Below are 20,276 nucleotides of genomic sequence, written 5' to 3'. Positions count from 1 at the left end.
GGATTGAACCTGCATGACCTTCTGCATGCCAACCATGTGCTCTGCCACTGAGCTGCAGCCCTTCCTATTGCTGGATGATGGCAAGTGACAAACAAAACAGCCCCAGATTTGTTTCTCTGCGACCATGTGAACCCACTCTTCTCAAAGACTTGAGTGAGGAGAAGGAGAAAAACCAACCCTCTTGTCTGTTTGTATTAAGTCAAATACAGTTCAGAACTTCTCTTGCCTACCGAAGAGAAGTTTCTTTAAGAATTCCCCAAGATAAGTGGAAGAATGAAATAATACCAACTGTGAATGAGTGGATTATGAAAATGATGGAGCTGACAGAGATGGCAAAACTGACTACTATAATTAAAGAAGGATCAACAACTAAATTTATGTTAGACTGGAAACCTTTTATAGAATTTGTACAAGAAATAGAGAAAAATGATATCTATGTATCTGAATTTCAAGCTTTGAGATGGTTAACTCTCTTTTGTTGTTGTTAAAATTAGGAGAGAAATAATATAATGTCTGTGAACTCCATGTATGATATACAACCAAGATAAGAATTAGAGAATAATAATGAGCATTTGTTATGTAGGTGGAGCCAAAGGTAGATATCTTATAATTGTAAGAGATATTTTACTGCATGTCTATTGTGTGTTTATGTTGTTGTTGTTGTTGTTTTAAATAAATAAATAAATAAATAATTTCCCAAGATATGCTCTGGGTGGAATAAAGAAGAGAAGGAAGGAAGGAAGGAAGGAAGGAAGGAAGACAGACAGACAGACAGACAGACAGACAGACAGACAGACCAGGGAAGGGAAGGGAAGGGAAGGGAAGGGAAGGGAAGGGAAGAAGAAGGGTGATTGGAAATGTGTATGGGGTTGCGGGGTAGAGAGAATTCCCTAAGCCAAGTGGCTCCTTTCAGAGAGGTGGTACTCAAGAGGAATTTAGGAGGCTGTGGAGGGTTTGTAAGGATTGCACATACTTAAATTAACTTTATGATGTGAGGTGGCTGAGGGTTTTTCCTAGCTTTTAAAAAACTGTAGAACCTATTTAAAAGCCCCAGCAGTTTCTCGATCATGACACCACATAGTCCTAACACTCCCTTTGGGATTATTTGAGTCCTACAGCTATTTAGGAGAAATTAAAGTGGAGGGGGAGAAAGAAGTTTGTGGAGGCTGATTGGATCCTTTGCTGTACTGAAGCTACTAAATTTCTGCAGAAGCCAAAGGTTCCACTTTGGGGCAGTAAAATCAGATGCTGTTGAAATACCAGTATTTCACATGGAGCTCTTTCTTCCCTTCCTTCTCCCTCTTCAAAATTTCATTGCAAGCAAGCTCCCAACAGTGGGCATGAAAGAGCAGAAAAGTAGGGGGAGAGAGGTTTTTTGCACCTCAAAAAAACCCTGCACCAGAGATTAGGGATAGTGACCTCCTAATGGTCACCTTAAACACCTTCTGATTAGGATCCCTAATCCCCTGGGTGGCTTGACAGTTTTTACTTTTTGTTTTAGACTTTGAGAAAATGAAACTTTATGCATGACTAGCACAAAAGCCCCCAGACCTAACTGCCTGAAATTTGGAAGGCTCAGTCAGCTCTATGGGGGCTGACAGGTCTCCAAATTCCATGCACATATGTGGAAGCACAAAAAAATTACAGCTCTTTGCTTTGACAGATTTTCTTGAAATTAGCAAATTTTACCTGGGACTAGCACAAAAGCCACGGGACCTAACTTTCTGAAATGTGGCATATTCAATCATATCCATGGGGTCTACCACGCCTACATATTTCATGTGTCATACACACTAAATCAGTTATGGCTGTTTTTGTTTTCCAATGCAAGTCTATGGGAAAATGTACAAAAAATGGCAATTAGGACAACTCAAAAGATCCGTGGCACAGCTCAACAAAACACCGGGGCCCGTGCCCAAGTGGGTCTTTCTATAACAATGCCCCTGGTCTGCGTGATGATGTGATTTGCCTGAGTGAGTATTGTAAAACATCTCAGCATCTTTGATACTCTCTCCTTGTAGATTCTTTTTATCTGGGTGGACATCCATGTAAAGGGCAATGAACGGGTGATGTCTTATTTTCATTTGAAGAAGTCCCAACTTCCTGCACTAGCTGCATACCACACTCCTGATGAGGAGCAGGCTGTGCTGCCCCTGGATGAAATCTCTGTGGAGGCGGTAAAGGAGTTCTGCAATGGCTTCTTACAAAGGAAGCAAGAGGTGAGTGTACAGGCCGGGTGACTCCTTCAGTTACTCCTGGGCTGGCCAGTCACAGCTTTCTGCTACATTATCACCCCCAGCGACAGTCTGGAACTGTTTTGCCAACTTTTTTACCTCTGTGTGGCTTCACACCTGACAAACCTGGTAGAGTTCAGAGCATCCCTTTCAGCACCTAAGTAATAAATTAAGGGCCAAGCTAGATGTTCGGTTAAATGCACCTTTATGTTTAACCTGCACATTGTAAAATATGCAAATAGCAACCACTGTGGGACCACAGCAGGTAAGGAGGGAGTGTGTAACCCTCTTCTCCCCTGCTGAGGTTCTGATAAAAATTGCTCCCTTGAAGCTGCTTTTTCCTTTGGGAGGAAATTCCCCATTGCTGCCTATGGGGGATTTCCTTCCAATGCAGATATTTATTTATTCACTGCACTTATATTCCACCTTTTCCTCCAAGGAGCTCAAGACACCATACACAGTCCTCGGCCCTTCTCTATTTTATCCCCATGAGAACTGTATGAGGCATGTTGAGCTGAGAGATGGTGACTGGCTCAGGCTCACCTAGTGAGCTTTATGGCTGAGTGGGGATTTGAACCCATATTTCCCTTATCCTGTGGTGCTGGAGAAGACTCTTACGCGTCCCCTGGACTGCAATGAGGTCAAATCAGTCAATCCTAAAGGAAATCAACCCTGACTGCTCATTGGAAGGACAGATACTGAAGCTGAAGCTCAAATATTTTGGCCACCTAATGCAAAGAGAAAAGTCACTGGAAAAGACCCTGATGCTGGGAAAGATTGAAGGCAAAAGGAGAAGGGGACGGCAGAGGGTGAGATGGCTGGATAGCATCACCGATGCAATGAATATGGACTTGAGCACGCTTCGGGAGAGAGCGCAGGACAGGAAGGCCTGGCGTGCTATGGTCCATGGGGTCACGAAGAGTCGGACACGACTTAACGACTGAACAACAACAGTCTGAAACATCAGGGCTGCATCAGGGAAAGGGTTAAACTCCCCCTCACAACACCTGCTGGGATCCCAATAATTATCAGCACCCCCTCAAGTAGCTTCTGTTTGCATTTTTTAAAAACATGCACATTAAACGCGAAGATAATGAAGTCGATTTCTCATATGGCAGGAATTGTCTGGATCTCCATGTTAACACTGCTCTGCCTCCTTAGCAGATGGTAGCAGTGCAATTGCACCAATTGTCATGTGTTACCATCTATATCTTCTCTTGGCTTCAACTAATAACCACAATGCATCTCCTCCAGGGGCGGCAGCAAAATCTGTATGTACAGTCATCCTAGGGAAAACACCCATGTGAAAATGCTCTCCTGTGAAGCCTATATCAAAGTGGAATCCACATATCCACATCAAAGTGGAATCGCTTCATCTTCCGAAAAGTTTTGCCATCTCCAAAGATTTAGAGATGTGTGCTAAAAAATAATAATCACCCAAACTTGAAATTGTAGGACTGGAATACATTATGCAAATTGGACAAATGTGAATGATTATATTCAGTTTGTATGTTTTCTCTTCGGCTTACACAGCTTATTTTTGGAACCTTCGCAAATTTTTGCTTCCGTTGTTTTGTCTTTAATTTTCCAGGGAATGGGGAAGGTTTTAGACTTATGGAAAACTGGGGAGCTGTGGTGGAATATATGTGTAGGAGTTGGGGCACAGGGACTCCAGACCATGGGTAATGATTTGCACCTGGCCTAAGCAAAGTTGGCTCATTTCCTTGACAGAGGCAGCCTTAGAAATTATGGGGCCTGCTGCTGCTGTGGAGAAGATGGAGATCTGCTTTTGCATTGTAAACTATATTATGAAGGGCAGTATATAACTATCTAAAGTCACTTAAATAGACACTGTGCCCTCTATCCCCAAAGTTCCCAGGCTGCCTGACCTACACCCTTCGTCAGGCAAGAATTCACTTACTGATTTGCTTAGGACAAATCTGTCAAGTTTGGTTTCTCTCCGTTTCTCATTTTTCCAATCTTAGGTTCAGTTCATCCCAAATGTTGAGAATTCTTACTTAAAAATAAATAATTCACATGGAAATTTGAATGCATTTTTTATGCACATGCATTTTTGTAAGCAGTTTTGCCTAGTATACACATTGGGCAGTATCCAATGATGTCTCTAGTGCAACACCAATAGTCTTAGTTTGCATGATGGGATTCCCTGGAAAACCTGTTGCACAAGCTAATGCTATTGGTGTTGCACTAGAGATCCCTTATGCTAGTGCAACATAATTTTTGTTAGTGGAATGACATCATTGGGTATCGTCCATTTTTTGCAAATAATTTTCCTAATGCATTTTTGAATGCTGTTTTCACAGATAGATGCATTTTTTAATGCATGTTTCCCTAACACACACATTTTTATAAGCATTTTTTGAATGGAAAACTCCACTGCAAAATGTGGAGAAGTGCAAATTTTGAAGGTTAACTGAGTTTCAGTTCACCTATTGGTTCAAAAGTGTGATTTAAAATTCAAACAATGAATTTCTCCCCCATTCCTAGTTTTGCTGGAGGCAGGGCACATCATAGATCTGTTGCAAGAGTGCCAGTTGTGAAGCTCTGTATTCTCCACCCTAGAGCCACCCATCAATGCTCCAAGCCTGACTCAAACCCTGATTGGCTTAGTCTTTTAGCAAAAACTGTCAAACCATTTTTCAGTTTTCCTTAGTAACTATGTAAGTTAATTCCTGAGCATCTGTGAACTCTGCTAGTGTTTCAGCACATTAGAAGTTGTATATCCTGTATGACTGCCGACATGCACATTCTTAGGCCACCCAATAAGACTTGTTGGCCAAAAAGAACGACAACCCCGTAGTTTTATTTCAGGGTCTGTCCTTTCCAGTTGTCAGCCAGCAGTCATTCATCGGAATGGATAATTAAAGCTTAACCTTGGTTTTCAGGATTGTGAGCAGCAAGCATTTGTGCCTTGAAGAGGGGATTGATCTCATAAGGGGCATGTTATGTGAGGGCATAAAGGACATCTCATGAGCTCATCTTATGAGGAGAATTAAACTTGAAATGAATATTATCCAGATTTTTTAAATATTAGAATTGAGCTTCAGGACACACAGTTATGTATTAAATGTATTAATTGCCATCTCATAGGATCATAGAAAGCTGCCTGATACTGAGTCACACAATTGGTCCATCTAGTTCAGTATTGTTTGCACTACATTGTATCAGATCTCCATGGTTTTAGACAGGAGTCCTTCCCAGTCTGATTTAAAGATGCCAGGGAGTGAATCTCAAACTTCCTACATGCAGAGGATACACTCTGCCACTGATCCACAGCCTTTCCTGGCAAGAGAAGGAGAATTCAGTCTTGATGTTCATATAGGCTTGCCTTTCAGCTGACTATCTCAATGGCCTGGTTTGCACATCATAACAGCAGTTCAGAAGATGAGTGGGAGTGAGCATGGATGTTGGTTCTTGTATGCCTACCTGCTCCTGCTGTGCTAAACAACCCAGGGATGCTCCTTTGTTTAATATGACATCTGAACCCAGAACCCTGGGTGGCTGAGGGACAAACAACATAGAGTTTGAACCCATGGGTTCAACTCAGAGTTCTGGGCTCAGATGTCACGATAAACAACCCAGGGATGGAACATGCATGGTCACTCCCACTTATCTTCTCACCAATGCAGTTTGTTATCTGTTGATTGTTACCATGTGTGAACTAGGTCAGTGTGTCCACGATGACAAAGGTGGTTTGTGAAAAGTAGGATTTCCTGCTTTTAGATGGCATGTGTGAGTGATATTGGGATAAGTAAAATGGGTTAAGAGATGCTGGGAGGAAAAGATTAGTTGCCACCAGCTGCTCTATCTGGATCTCACATCTTCCCCCACCCCTTCATCTTTCCACTAAAACTTGTGATGTTGATGTGGTTCCCTTTGTTCTGTTCTGCTTCAGAAAGAAAACCATAAGCCAGAGGATAAGGCCTTCAAAGAGGAACTGTGACTCCATTCCAAGCCTATAACAACAACACAAGTCCACTGTAATTCTCTTTGCTCTTTGTGGAAAAATAATCAACAGCAACTCAATCGTCTGGAGATCCCTGACACAACAGAAATGTGCCAGACAATGTCAACTGAGTTCAATCCTTCCATAAATACTTATGCTGCCTTTCCCATTTTACCAGTTCCATCTTTTCAGTATTGTTCAGTAATTAGGACTCTGTACTTCTATTGCAAATGTTGGGGCAGTGGCTACTGGGATACAGTGGTGGCCTTATCAGATGGATTGCCAGGCAATTGGAAGTTGAAAGTATTCTCTGTCATGCAACTGGGCATGTGTAAGCCACATGCCTTTAGTATACTGGGTAACCTGGTGACTAGATTAATGTTACATTTAACATGTCTCTCATTAAAGAGGTACTAAGTGCCTTCTTTCCAACAATTAGATTGGAGAAATGAGTCATGACATTGTCCCATGCTTGCTTTTCATATCAGAGCTTTCTCCTTTACATACAAGTAAGTTGATTTTATGCATATTACCTTGCCAATTTCCTTCATTAATTTAATTGGAAGGTGGTGTCTGGAGTAGTTCTTTCTATCCTTGACCAACCTTAGGTATTTCCCAACATAAGAGATTTTTCAAGGTCCTGCTCCCCCCTCAACCTTTTCGAATAACCCATCAAAACTGATGGCTGTGTAGATGAAACTACATATATTCAGGGTTTGTGTTTTAAAATGAACAACCCACTATCACAAGAGAAGGAAGTATAGATGGATGGATGTTTAAGTGAAAATGTTGGAGACAGATGATAGCTTTTTCCGATTTAAAGGCAGTTTGAAAAAGGAATTCTGCTCATATTGTATACATTTATCTCACTTTTGCCTCCAGTAAACAACAGATTTTTCAGGTTCTTACATTTCATGTTATAAACTTGTGTGACCCGAGGCAACAATCAGGCTAAAGAAATGTATGTTGTACACTATGGGAAGCGGAGCCTACCTCGGACCACTTTCTTAAAAGCAATGGTCTGCCTTCACCAAAGTTTAGTTTTGGGACCATGACAGACAATCCAATTTGAACGCATATGCAACAAGGGGTGCAGGTTCAGACATAATCTTTTTAGGGAAGTGAAATGTTTTCACAGAAGTGCCTGTGGAGAGTGGCTTTGAACAATGAGCTGTGTCTTGAACCTCATTATTTGTTATGATGCTAGTCATCGTACAAAAGAGAGGAATTCAAAATGAGATCTTGCCTTCAGGCTTACATGACATGCCAAGGAGAAGAACAAGAGCAGCAAGGGTGTGAAAGAGAGAAGCAAAAAAGGAGAATATCAGATAGGCAAGGCCAATGAGGTGATAACATTTTCTTTACAGGACACCGAATCCGTCAGCAAAATGATACTGTTTACTAGCAGTAAAAGGAGGAGAATATGTAGCAAGCTTCCAATCTCTCATGTCCTTTATCATGGTATCAGGGGCTGTCTGTTTTGGTATGTTGCTCTTAGAACAAAGGAAATCTGAGTCCCGTGAAGGCACACACTTGGAAAAAGTTATGACCAAGTTGGAAAGCCATTCGCAAGAGGAAGACCTGTGATTAGGATGCTAGGCAACAACTGCTCAAAGGCCTTGTAATATTCACATGGGGAAAATGTTACGGCAGTCTATGCCCTTTGAGGTCTACACCTGAACGTATTCGTATTGTGGAAATCAGCAGGAAGAGCTTCTTCTGTAGAAAGGCTTGAGGCTTTTTGTTTTTGTTTCTTTAAAAGCAGAGTGCATGAACCTGTTAGGGACTCCAGTGGCAAGGCAGACTGCAAGGGGCTTCCCTGTGCATGACAGAATCGTAGCGTGTGGTATGTGGTTTGGAACTGGCAAAGCAAAGCAAAACAAACACACACACACACCCCGCCCTGAAAAGCACCCAGCAACATATGCAGGTGGCTTTAACTGAAGTGCTTGTTGGTGTCAGAATGCTGGAGAGTGGAGAGGAAAGGAGCTATGGTGGAAGCGTATGATCCTCCTCACTGATTCATTCCCCCAAGTTGTGCCAAGAAACTTCCCTCACTCTTGGCTCACGCTTTCCAGCCTGCGAGATTGTTACTGCTATCAAACAGTTGCCGCATTGTCACAGGAAGGGATTTGACTTTGAGGGCGATTGCTAAGTGCTGCAGAGCGGAGAAACCATAGAACACCCCCATCTGAGATTGGCCCAAGGTGAAAGGCAAGTCTTGTTCTCCATGTCCTGTTCAGCCACCATCTCTGAAGTTCAGTTACCAAGAGCAACGTCTGCTGGCAGGGGAACATCGTGATAGCCAAGGGAATGAGATAGACACTGCTGCCAATGGCGCTAAAGTAAAGGGATCTGTGTCCTTAAAAATGGCCTCTTGCAAGGTTCTTGATGCTTCATTTTGTCTCTTGTTAATTTCCTTTTTTTCATCTTAGAACTTCATTTCCCACTCTTAATTGCACTAAATCAACACCAGAGGTGCAAAGCTGAACAACCTACTATGGGATCTTGGCACAGCTGAGGACTAGGTTCTATTGTGCTTGGAACCGGCAAAGCAAAACACAGTCACCCCAGTCCCCAGCCTGAAAAACACCCAGCAACATACACAGGCACACATACAAACAAAAGGCAGCTACCCACATCTTCTTTACTGTTGTCTGGAAGGGCTAGATAATCACTGCACAGCAATTCTCTGCTGATGTTTGTCTCCATACTAAACAAAACCTCTCTATTAATTAAATCTTAATTATCTGAAACCATCATTTGAGTCTGACCTCCATACCTATAGAACTCTAACTAACCAGCATGTCAGTTAACCTGCTTATGATGATTCAGACATTTTGCATATTTCCCAAAGTTGGAAGATCTGAAGAATTTTCATCATCCCACAAAAGAGCTGATTTGTCAAGACAAGTTTTCTTCCTTGTCATTGGTTAATAATCAGTCCTCTTGGCTTATTCTGTATTTTTCATGTACTGTCATATTCTGTCAGTCTATTCCACTGGATGCCTAAATAACTTAAGCCCACGAGCCATATATTTTCATATGGCCAAGTACCACAAGACACTGTCTGCCATTTGTTACTTTTCAGGTGGTCTGCAAGACCACAATAAAAATAACATAAGTATTCTAAAGAGCTAGAGGTTTCTTTGAAATTTCCATCACATGATGAAGAGGCAATCCACCCTTTTAGTTTACATTTTAAATTAAAATGCGCCTGCTTCTTCAGCCATATAAGCAGCAGTACTGGAAACGTCAAAGAAATGCCAAGTTATGTGTAAGATTTTCCCCCTTGCATGCAGATAGTTTTGATGGATCACAGCTAAATAAATCAGTTGAATTTTAATTCAGAAGCTCCTAAAACATCTCTCTACATTGTGACTGCCAGATAACAAAATGTGATGATCTGCAAAGGACAAGCAAATGAGGAAATTGATTTTCAATACACAAATTCAAGAACAATTTGTTGTTCAGTCGTTCAGTCATGTCCGACTCTTCGTGACCCCATGGACCATAGCACGCCAGGCCTTCCTGTCCTCCGCTCTCTCCCAGAGCGTGCTCAAGTTCATATTCATTGCATCGGTGATGCTATCTAGCCATCTCATCCTCTGCCGTCCCCTTCTCCTTTTGCCTTCAGGCTTTCCCAGCATCAGGGTCTTTTCCAGAGAGTTTTCTCTTTGCATTAGGTGGCCAAAATATTTGAGCTTCAGCTTCAGGATCTGTCCTTCCAATGAGCACTCAGGGTTGATTTCCTTTAGGATGGACTGATTTGACCTCCTTGCAGTCCAGGGGACTCGTAAGAGTCTTCTCCAGCACCACAGTTCGAAAGCATCGATTCTTCGGTGCTCAGCCTTCCTTATAGTCCAGCTCTCACAGCCATACATTACTACTGGGAAAACCATAGCTTTGATTAGACGGACCTTTGTCGGCAAGGTGATGTCTCTGCTTCTTACTATGCTGTCTAGGTTTGCCATAGCTTTCCTCCCAAGGAGCAAGCGTCTTTTAATTTCATGGCTAGTCACCGTCTGCGGTGATCTTGGAGCCCAAGAAAATAAAATCTGCCACAGCTTCCATTTCTTCCCCTTCTATATGCCAGGAAGTGATGGGGCCAGAGATGCCATGATCTTCGTTTTTTTAATGTTGAGTTTCAAACCAGCTTTTGCACTCTCCTCTTTCACCCTTAACAAGAGGCTCTTTAGATCCTCTTCGCTTTCTGCCATTAGGGTGGTATCGTCTGCATATCGGAGGTTGTTGATAATTCTCCCGGCAATCTTAATTCCGACCTGTGATTCATCCAACCCGGTGTTTCTCATGAGGTACTCTGCATATAAGTTAAATAAGCAGGGTGACAATATGCAGCCTTGTCGTACTCCTTTCCCAATTTTGAACCAATCAGTTGTTCCATGTCTGGTTCTTACTGTTGCTTCTTGACCCTCGTACAGGTTTCTCAGGAGACAGGTAAGGTGGTCTGGTACTCCCATCACTTTAAGAATTTGCCACAGTTTGTTGTGATCCACACAATCAAAGGCTTTAGCATAGTCAATGAAGCAGAAATAGACGTTTTTCTGGAATTCTCTTGCTTTCTCCATGATCCAGCGAACATTGGTGATTTGATCTCTAGTTCCTCTGCCTCTTCGAAACCCAGCTTGTACTTCCGGTAGTTCTCGGTTCACATACTGCTGAAGCCTAGCTTGTAGGATTTTGAGCATCACCTTGCTGGCATGTGAAATGAGAGCAATTGTGCGGTAGTTTGAACACTCTTTGGCGTTGCCCTTCTTTGGAATTGGAATGTAAACTGACCTTTTCCAGTCTTGTGGCCACTGTTGAGTGTTCCAAATTTGTTGGCATATTGAGTGCAGCACTTTAACAGCATCATCTTTTAGGATTTTAAATAGCTCAGCTGGAATACTGTCATCTCCGCTAGCTTTGTTGTTACTAATGCTTCCTAAGGCCCGCTTGACTTCACTCTCGAGGATGTCCGGCTCAAGTTCAGTGACCGCATTATCATGGCTATCAGGGGCATTCAGATCTTTCCTGTATAGTTCTTCTGTGTATTCTTTCCACCTCTTCTTAATCTCATCTGCTTCTGTTAGGTCCCTGCCTTCTTTGTCCTTTATCATGCCTGTCTTTGCACAAAACGTTCCCTTGAGATCTCCGATTTTCTTGAAGAGATCTCTAGTCTTTCCCATTCTGTTGTTTTCCTTGATTTCTTTGCATTGTTCATTTAAGAAGGCCTTCTGGTCTCTCCTTGCTATTGTCTGGAACTCTGCATTCAGTTGGATATTTCTCCCTTGCTTTTCACTTCCCTTCTTTCCTCAGCTACTTGTAAAGCCTCATCATCAGACAGCCACTTGGCTTTCTTGCATTTCTTTTTCTTTGGGATGGATTGAGTTGCTGCCTCCTGAACAATGTTACGGACCTCCATCCATAGTTCCTCAGGCACTCTGTCTATCAGGTCTAATCCCTTAAATCTATTCCTCACCTCCACTGTATATTCATAAGGGATATGATTTGGGTCATACCTGAATGGTTTATTGGTTTTCCCTACGTTCTTCAATTTAAGCCGAAATTTTGCAAGAAGAAGCTCATGATCTGAGCCACAGTCAGCTCCAGGTCTTGTTTTTACTGACTGTACAGAGCTTCTCTATCTTTGGCTGCAAAGGACATAATCAATCTGATTTCGATATTGACCATCTGGTGATGTCCATGTGTAGAGTCGTCTCTTGTGCTGTTGGAAAAGAGTGTTTGCTATGATCAGCGTGTTCTCTTGGCAAAACTCTATTAGCTTTTGTCCTGCTTCATTTTGTACACCAAGGCCATGCCTGCCTGTTATCCCGGTGATTTCTTGACTTCCTACTTTAGCATTCCAATCCCCTATGATGAAGAGGACATCTTTTTTTGGTGTTAGTTCTAGAAGGTGTTGTAGGTCTTCATAGAACCGATCAACCTCAGCTTCTAGGGCATCAGTGGTTGGGGCATAGACTTGAATTCCTGTGATGTTGAATGGTTTGCCTTGGATTCGTACTGAGATCATTCTATCGTTTTTGAGATTGTACCCCAGTACTGCTTTTCCCACCCTTTTGTTGACTATGAGTGCTACTCCATTTCTTCTAAGGGATTCTTGCCCACAGTAGTAGATATGATGGTCACCTGAATTAAATTCGCCCATGCCTGTCCATTTTAGTTCGCTGATTCCCAAGATGTCGATGTTCAGTCTTCCCATCTCATGTTTGACGACCTCCAGCTTACCAGATTCATTGATCTGACATTCCAGGTTCCTAAACAATATTGTTCTTTACAGCATCGGATTTTCTTTTCACCGCCAGACACATCCACAGCTGAGTGTCCTTTCGGCTTTGGCCCAGCCGCTTCACTCTTTCTGGGGCTACTTGGAAATACCCTCTGCTCTTCCCCAGTAGTATATTGGACACCTTCCGACCTGAGGGGCTCATCTTCCGGCGTCATCTCTTTTAGCCTTGTGCTACGTTCCATGGGGTTTTCTTGGCAAGAATACTGGAGTGGGTTGCCATTTCCTTCTCCAGTGGACCACATTTTGTCAGAACTCTCTGCCATGACCTGTCCATCTTGGGTGGCCCTGCATGGCATAGCTTATGGCTTCACTGAGTTATGCAAGACCCTTCGCCACAACAAGGCAGTGATCCATGAAAGGGCAAGAACAATTAGCATCCCTCATGTAAACTGTAGGCAAGCCCCTCTCATGAAGCATATAGTTTCTGAAATTTAATTTGCCTATTATTTAATTTGCCTATTATCACTGTGTGCAAGAACAATTAGCATCCCTCATGTAAACTGAGTCTAAAAGCATTTCCAGATGGAGGCTTTTGAGAGTGTCAGAGACCTGAGTCAGCACTGACACCCATAATCCATACAGGACTTTTGCCACTAACTGTGTTGAGTGCTGCTAGTCCACTTGAAACTATCCTTGTGGAACTTGCACCTCACACAATCTTGTGGAATGGGCCAGGATATTGCTAGTATGAGAGAGACAATGCAGATCAATTTTTGCTGTGCTAGTGTAGGTGCAACAGTGGTCTTTGATGGGATTATTTACTAATGATGCCTTCTGTTAGAAAGGCAATTAGCAGAGAAAAACAAAAAAGGTAAAACAGAATGAGTGTTTACCAGTCCCACGTGCACACAGGCTATCTTAGCACAATAGACCACACCCTTCTTTGGTGAAGAAAAGGTAAAATTGTTTTAATCACAAATGTTCTTGCATTTGAAATGCAGGTACAGCGTAGAGTAATAGAAATTTCCATCACATGTAAACTGGATCGAAGTCTCCAGGCACTAAGGTGGTAAGGCATCCAGTCTTAGCATGGAGTGAAATGTGATAATAGGCAAATTAAATTTCAGAAAGTATATGCTTCATGAGAGGGGCTTGCCTACACCAGGGAGTAGACAACTTTTGGCCCTCCAGATGTTTTGGCCTACAACACCCATCAACCGTCGTCATTGGCTAGGGTAATGGGAGTTGTAGGCCAAAACATCTGGAGGAGGTCATACAAGTCGCCCACCCCTGCCTTCAGCATCACACACCTGCAGTTCCTCTACTCAAATAACAGTACATGGGGAACTGGCCTGATCAAGGGTACTATAGAAGGAGCTGGGTCACTACAAAGGAAGGAGTAGAACAGCTGCACTGGTTGGCCTCTTGACATGTAAGAATGTGAACAAATTTCGGTCACAGAAGCCAGCGGAAAAACAAAACAGGATGTAAGGGGACCTTGTGGTTATGCTAACGTGCTCATGAGCAGAAGGTGCCTCCCCAGCGACCGTCCCAGTAGTGTACATAGATAATTATAGAGACAACTTCTTAAAGAGGCTTGTTATGTACACTGGTAAGTTTAATTCCCATTCTTTCTTGTCTAGAAAACCACATTCAAAACACCAAGCCACCATGTGGCTTAGAAGCCCTTCATGATCCTCCTAGAGCTGCCAGCCTTAGCCATATCATGCTAAAATATAGAAAGCTGCAGTATGATGTCCTCAAAAGACCCTCCAGTTGGTGGAGTAGTTGGGAAGGCTTGGAGTAGTTGGGAACTTGCTGTTTTGAACAGCAAGTTCAAAACAGCATGTTTGAGATACAGGATCAACACGTCTAGAGACTCTGATAGTCTTACTGCAGGTATTAAATGGAGAAAAGGACATAGGCATCAGGCCAGTTCAAACTAGCACATCAGGGCACTCCACCTACCTCAAGTTGCTGTCTGGTAGGAACCAATATGAACCACTGGCTAGTGTGAACTAGGCCATTGTCAGGCGTGACTGCAAGAAAAAAAAAAGACTGGGAGTGTTGCAAGACAGTATAATATAGTGCAGCAGCTGTGCAGCTGTTTCTTTCCAGGAAGTGCTTCTGTCTAAAGGATATCACATTATATAATAAGGGGATGCAATTAGGAGTGCGTATTTGTTGGGTCCTATTTGGTTCAGTTTCCATTAATTCAGAAACAAATGCAGAGGGGACTGAACGAGTGTGAATGGGAGTCGGATTTGTGCCCATTCATTCTATTTGTGTTGCGGGGGGTGGGTGGGAGGGAAGGCTTACTTTCTCTGGTGGCAGGTGCAGGAACTGTCTTGGGCAGCTGCTTCCGGCAGCTGCCATTTTGTTTTTCCCAGAATACCTTTGACATGTGGCATTCGGTCGTAGAGCACACGCTTTGCATGCAGAAGGTCTCAGGTTCAATCCCAGGTAACTCCAAGCAGAGCTAGGAAAGAATCCTGCCTGTAATCCTGGAGAGCCACTGCTAGTCAGTGTCAACAATATTGGGCTCGGCTAGTGTCTGACTTCAGTATAAGGCAGCTTCCTATGTTCCCATGACATTCCACAGCATACTGGGAAAAGAATGGAAGCTACCACTTGACTCTGCCATTTTGCTTTTCCCAGAATGACTTAGAATGATGTACTGTCCAGGTCATTCTGGAAATAAACAAAATGGTGGCCACCAGGAAGGGCCACTGACGTGTGTTCCAGTACTGTTGTTACCACAAGCAATGACGATATAGCAAAAAATTAGAAAAGACACACCCAAAGACAAATGTGAGTACTGAGACAAATGAAATGCCAGTGAATGAAACATAAAAACATAAGAAGACCCGTGCTGAATCAGACCAAGGGTCCCTCTAGTCCAGCATTATCTTCACACAGTGGCCACCCTGCTGCCTGTGGGAAACCCACAAGCAGGACATTAGTGCAATAGCACCCTCCTGCTCATGTTCCCCAGCAACAGTTACATAGAGGCAGTCCGATACTGGAGGTAATAGGTAGCCATCATTGACTAGCAGCCAACATGAAGCAAAAGAGATTTTAACTAATGAAACACAAAATGAGCAACACTTTCAATAATGAAGCTGAATGGAATCAATAATAATAATAATAATAATAATAATAATAATAATAATAATATCTTGCATGCCTCTAATAACATTGACTTACCTTAGAGTGTTGTTGAAGGGATTACTCAGAAAATGCATGTGATTTGCTTTGCATTTTCTGAAGCACTAGATGAAGAACCTGTTACTTGTTGCTTCAGCTCACTTATTTTATTGTAACATCTCTGAAAATGCTAGAAAACTGTCTGTTCTGGTGAATCCAACATGGCAATGGCCTTGAAATTGCCCATTGACTGTTAGCACCTGGAGAGCAAGAGTGAGCAGACACACAAGTCACCTGGTCTCCGCCTTTCCAACTGTGGTGAGATGTATTGTATTTCTATTTAAATTGTAGTAATTATTTCTAAATGTGCATCTATACATATACATTAGAATAGGCTGATTTTATGAAAATTGATGTCCTCTTTTGTCTTCTTTTTTGGTGATTCATAGGTGGCCACCCTAATGGTTACTGAGGCCATTCTGCTATGATCTGATGATAGCCTAGAGTTAATATGTCAAGACAAAGATTTGGAATTAGAACCAAACCTCCAAGTCTGCCCCCACAGACCACAGGGTTGAGTCACTTTCCTCCATAACCATTTCTTCCAATACCACTAATAAGCTCTCAAGGGATTAAAGTGGAAGAGGCAAGAGGTCTTGCCAAGAGAAATGCTGGTCCAAAGATGCACTGACGTATGGAAATAGGCTTCATAGCTATGACAAGGACAAAGAGATAATGTTTAGGTGAAATGTCTCTGATCATGTCCTGGGTGTTTGAAAACCCTTCAGCCTGGTGGTTTTCTACATTATGGCTGTTGCCTTAAACTACTCCATGTTCTGCTGATTACCATGTGATGGGGAGCAAAAAGCACAGAAATAGTTTGACAGTGGAATGATCGTTCATTGTCCATTTCTCCTGGTTCAAAGGAGTGGTTTGTGATATATATTTTAGAAACCACAGTAATACAGTAGTTGGGAAACCCTGCTGCCCTAATGACCCAAGGGTGTACAGACATGGGATTATTAGCCACAGATGAACCATATGCAAGAGAGACACCATGTCAAATTAAATCAAATGTGGTGATCCAACTCATGCTGGCTGGGGAATGCTGGGAGTCCTAGGACTTTTTTCTGTCTAAACATGCATAGGATTGTGCCCTCAGTGACTTAATCAAAGTCTCAGAGACCAAAGGAAGCTTCTCCTTAGCGACACTGCACTGTCAATCAGCAGAACCTCATTTGACACCAACATGTAAAAATAAAAAGTTTATCCACATAGCAATTATTTCTAGGGTTGGGTGGGTGGAATGATGATAGAGGGAGTCCTCCTGTATTGGCTTAGAAATGGAGGATCTTTGGTTAAATACCACAGTCTCATCATCCCACACATCTCCTCTTTTACTGCATGTCATGCCAATGGGAATACTCTTCGGGATGCTGTGATGTTTTCTTGGAACTCAGAGGTTTCCAATAATAGGTCTTCATCATCAGGTCTTCCCAATTTCAACTCCTTTCTTGAGCTCTAGGAAACCTGAATGTCTTGTGGCTTTGAATCTCAGCCCACCTCTGATCAATGGGGAAATATTCCACATTGATGACGGGATTAAAAAGCCACCGAAAAGTATTAGTATTTGTTGCATCTATCTACTTATCTCGCCTTTCTTCTATGAGGGAAAATGAGGCAGCATACACCTGGTTCCCAGGCAGTCCCCCATCCAGGCTCGGACCTACTGAGCTTCTGCAAGGTTGCTGCTGCAAATGCCTTTAGACCAAAGCCAAAAGAAAGGATATCTCAGCTGACTATTAGCAGCAAAAGGCAAACTGTCTATCAGCTGATTCTTCTGTGGTTCACCTGAATCCTCAAGTCAAACTACACTTGACATTAATGACTTGTAGACTTCCCCCACCCTTTCTTTTTCTACCTAAAGCACTCAAGGTGCAATCACCCCATGGGAGGGTGTCCATTGTGAGGGGATGAGCACCACGCCCCCCTTTCCTTTGTTCAAATGGCCCCCCAAGTTGGTTTTGGCCCTGTACGGGGGGTGGGGCAGGTGGGGAAGACATGAGTACATGTTTCTTTTCACCCATAGTGTTGAAAGCAACTGTGCAGAGGGGATTTGGAGATGAAAAATTAGCGGAGAATGGGTTGAGACCAGCCTTCTGTTGGAGACCATGGGCTGGGTGGCTGCTTTTGTAATTGTTTTTTTTAAAAAGCAAGAGAATAAACTACACATTCACATCATTTGATCCCTCCAGTGAGAAACACCTGTGTTCTGTTTACTGCAATTTGCCTATCTTCTTGTTGTTTCCTACATGACTAATGTGAATTACCACATTCACCCCCCGCACAGCCTACTGTTTTTTTCAGAAGATTTAACGCGCCCTGTTTTGTCAGGGTTCTTCTTTTTACTGTTTGTGCCCTCTTTGTGGAAGAGAGAGACGTTACGTTTGGGCACTGCCAATTAACTGTGCAGTGACCCCTTAAGCACAACACACAGGAAAGGCTTCCATGAGAGCCCTTTTCAGTTATTCTAAGCATATATAATGAATACATGTGGGGAGAGGAGGGGGGCATCCTAGGGGCAGGAACCACCCTCAGCCTATGCACATATATCGTAAGGTCTGAGTGTACAACGTTCTCTCTCTGCATAACCTGGAACCCTGGAAAAGGATCTCTTCAGATGTTACAATGAACACGTGTAGGTTAGAGGCAGAGCCTGCCCTCATAGTGCTGCACTGCCCCCTCCACACGTGGGCACAGTCATTACACACACTCAGAACGTCTGACAAGGCGTGCAGCAGGGGTGGGGAACTTAAGGCCAAATCCAGCCCTCCAGGGTTCCCAATCTGGCCCTCTGGAGTTCCCCAGATGGATTTAAGCTGCAGTATGCTGGTATTTTTCTGTGAGAGCCAGCGTGTTATAATGGCTAGAGTATTGGACTGGGAGTCAGGAGATCCAGGTTCTAGTCCCCACTCAGCCAAGGAAGCTCACTGGGTGACTTTGGGCCAGTCATAGACTCTCAGCCCAACCTACCTCACAGGGTTGTTGTTGTGAGGATAAAATGGAGATGAGGATTATGTACGCCGCCTAGGGTTCCTTAAAGATGCAAAAAGGTGGGATATAAATGTAATAAACAAACAAACAAACAAACATATTTTGGCTCCATCCCTTTTGTCTTTGGTTCCACCCACCACTGGAATGTGGCCCCTCAGAATATCTCCAAAAATGAATTTGGCCCTTGGAATGAAAGAGGTTCCCTACCCCTGGGCATCAGGGTCTGAGGGCCAAGCTGGACATGAGAGTGGCAGGCCTCCTTATTTAAACCTGGGTCAGCACCAATCACATATAAAGCTGGGCTGGAGTCTAATTTTTAAGGGGCACATAAAGGAGGGGAGCTGAACTTTCCACACACCTGTTGTTTACCTCTCCATATGTTCTCCACCTCCCAGCACTTTCTTCCCACCTGAGCTCACTTCCAGTATTAAAGCTTGGCTGAGGAGAAAATCACTTGGGGAGGGTGAACTATGGAATGGTGAGCCATGAATTGGGACCCTTTGTTGTAAAAATTGCACACACACACACACACACGCACACCACATTGTATGTGCTCCAGGCAGACAGGTTTAAACTAATGGGTGTCCTGCTGTCAAATTTCATCTGGCTTTGACCTTGAAGTAGGAAGTGACCAGACTGGGATCTCTGTTTCCTGTATCCTCCACACTTGGCTCTGGTCACTCACTGGCCTGCCCTTGGTTCAGTGGCAGGTTTCTTTCTCCTGCTTCTTCCTCCCATTTGCCCTCTGTCTTCAGCTTCACCATGTATAATGTTTGCCACACTCAGATTTTTGTCAATGGTTGTACATCTGCTGCCCACATTGTTATGGTGCCCTCAAGTAATCCTTTGCTCATCCACTCAAATGCCTAATGTTGTGAGACTTGGAAGGTAGACAAAAGAGATCTGAGAAAAACAGAGTTTGCCATGTGCTTTTATCTTTTTAAGGATGTGATCCTGATCAAATCAGTCCATGCTAGCACATCTTGTGACCCAGCAAGCTGCCCTGCCAGATCTTGATAAATCAGATTTTTGCCACCAGCCTGGGATGGCAAAAACATAGGGATGTCCATTGCTGGGAAATCCGACCCTTTGGGGGCTTGCCAGACTTCCACATTGCGCTCAACTCGGGTTGCTTTTATGAGCCAAACCACACAGTTTCCCTGAGTTCCAGGAACTTTTAACATGTTTTTGTCTATGCTGTAATTTGCACAAATAGAGATTTGCACAAATTATGGCTGCAAATTCTGCAAACTTGTGTAATTTGCGCAAATTTTGGCTGTAATACAGCCATAATTTGTGCAAAGATTTTTTCACACGCACACAAATTATTTATGGAAATTCCCCAGCAATTCCACTCATTGCACGCCAAGTTGGGCCAGCTGACAGAAGACAGAACGAAGTCCAGGGGGCCAAGGTGATGAAAATTCATCGAGCTCCACCCCACAACTGAATTTCTCCAACATCCCTACAAAAACAAGATGGAAGAGAATGTCAGATACCTGGCAGTCCAGAATACATGGCTGATGGGTTGTGCTTAGTTTGGTGGATTACAAGTTGGTCTCACCTGTAAGGAAGAACAACAGAGTAGTAGATAGACTTTTCAAAGTAGGTAGCCACCTGTAAT

General features: G+C 43.2%; 3 protein-coding genes across 10 annotated transcripts in view; 1 reads left to right on the top strand and 2 right to left on the bottom strand.

Moving 5' to 3' along the window:
• The window catches only part of ERP27 (endoplasmic reticulum protein 27), a 40,571-nt gene extending 33,541 nt beyond the window's left edge, over window positions 1–7,030 (top strand). The window contains exons 6-7 of one of the 2 annotated variants that reach the window (XM_084810081.1): window positions 2,022–2,219; window positions 6,151–7,030. In XM_084810081.1, the coding sequence (XP_084666207.1) occupies window positions 2,022–2,219; window positions 6,151–6,198 (246 nt within the window). In that variant the 3' untranslated portion in view covers window positions 6,199–7,030. The remainder of the gene's footprint in view (window positions 1–2,021; window positions 2,220–6,150) is intronic. The other variant, XM_084810083.1, reaches the window with a different exon arrangement.
• C7H12orf60 (chromosome 7 C12orf60 homolog) overlaps window positions 1–20,276 on the bottom strand; it is a 135,351-nt gene that overhangs the window by 34,597 nt on the left and 80,478 nt on the right. For 3 of the 7 annotated variants that reach the window (XR_014784337.1, XR_014784332.1, XR_014784338.1), the window contains 2 exons: window positions 20,152–20,216; window positions 14,420–14,490 (listed from right to left, as the gene is read on the bottom strand). The gene's annotated coding sequence lies outside the window, so the exon portion shown is untranslated. Of the gene's footprint in view, window positions 1–14,419; window positions 14,491–19,564; window positions 20,118–20,151; window positions 20,217–20,276 lie in introns of those variants that run through there. The other 4 variants (XR_014784339.1, XR_014784336.1, XR_014784334.1 and 1 more) reach the window with 3 other exon arrangements.
• Window positions 1–20,276, bottom strand: part of PDE6H (phosphodiesterase 6H) — a 192,599-nt gene that overhangs the window by 93,611 nt on the left and 78,712 nt on the right. The window contains exon 3 of the mRNA XM_084810108.1: window positions 14,420–14,490. The gene's annotated coding sequence lies outside the window, so the exon portion shown is untranslated. The remainder of the gene's footprint in view (window positions 1–14,419; window positions 14,491–20,276) is intronic.

Source organism: Heloderma suspectum, chromosome 7 (assembly GCF_057233095.1).
Source record: "Heloderma suspectum isolate Gila_16-S chromosome 7, 16-S_ref, whole genome shotgun sequence".
Classification (NCBI taxonomy): Eukaryota; Metazoa; Chordata; class Lepidosauria; order Squamata; family Helodermatidae; genus Heloderma; species Heloderma suspectum.
Note: the sequence above shows the minus strand (reverse complement) of the source record. Positions and strands in the feature narration are given on the sequence as shown.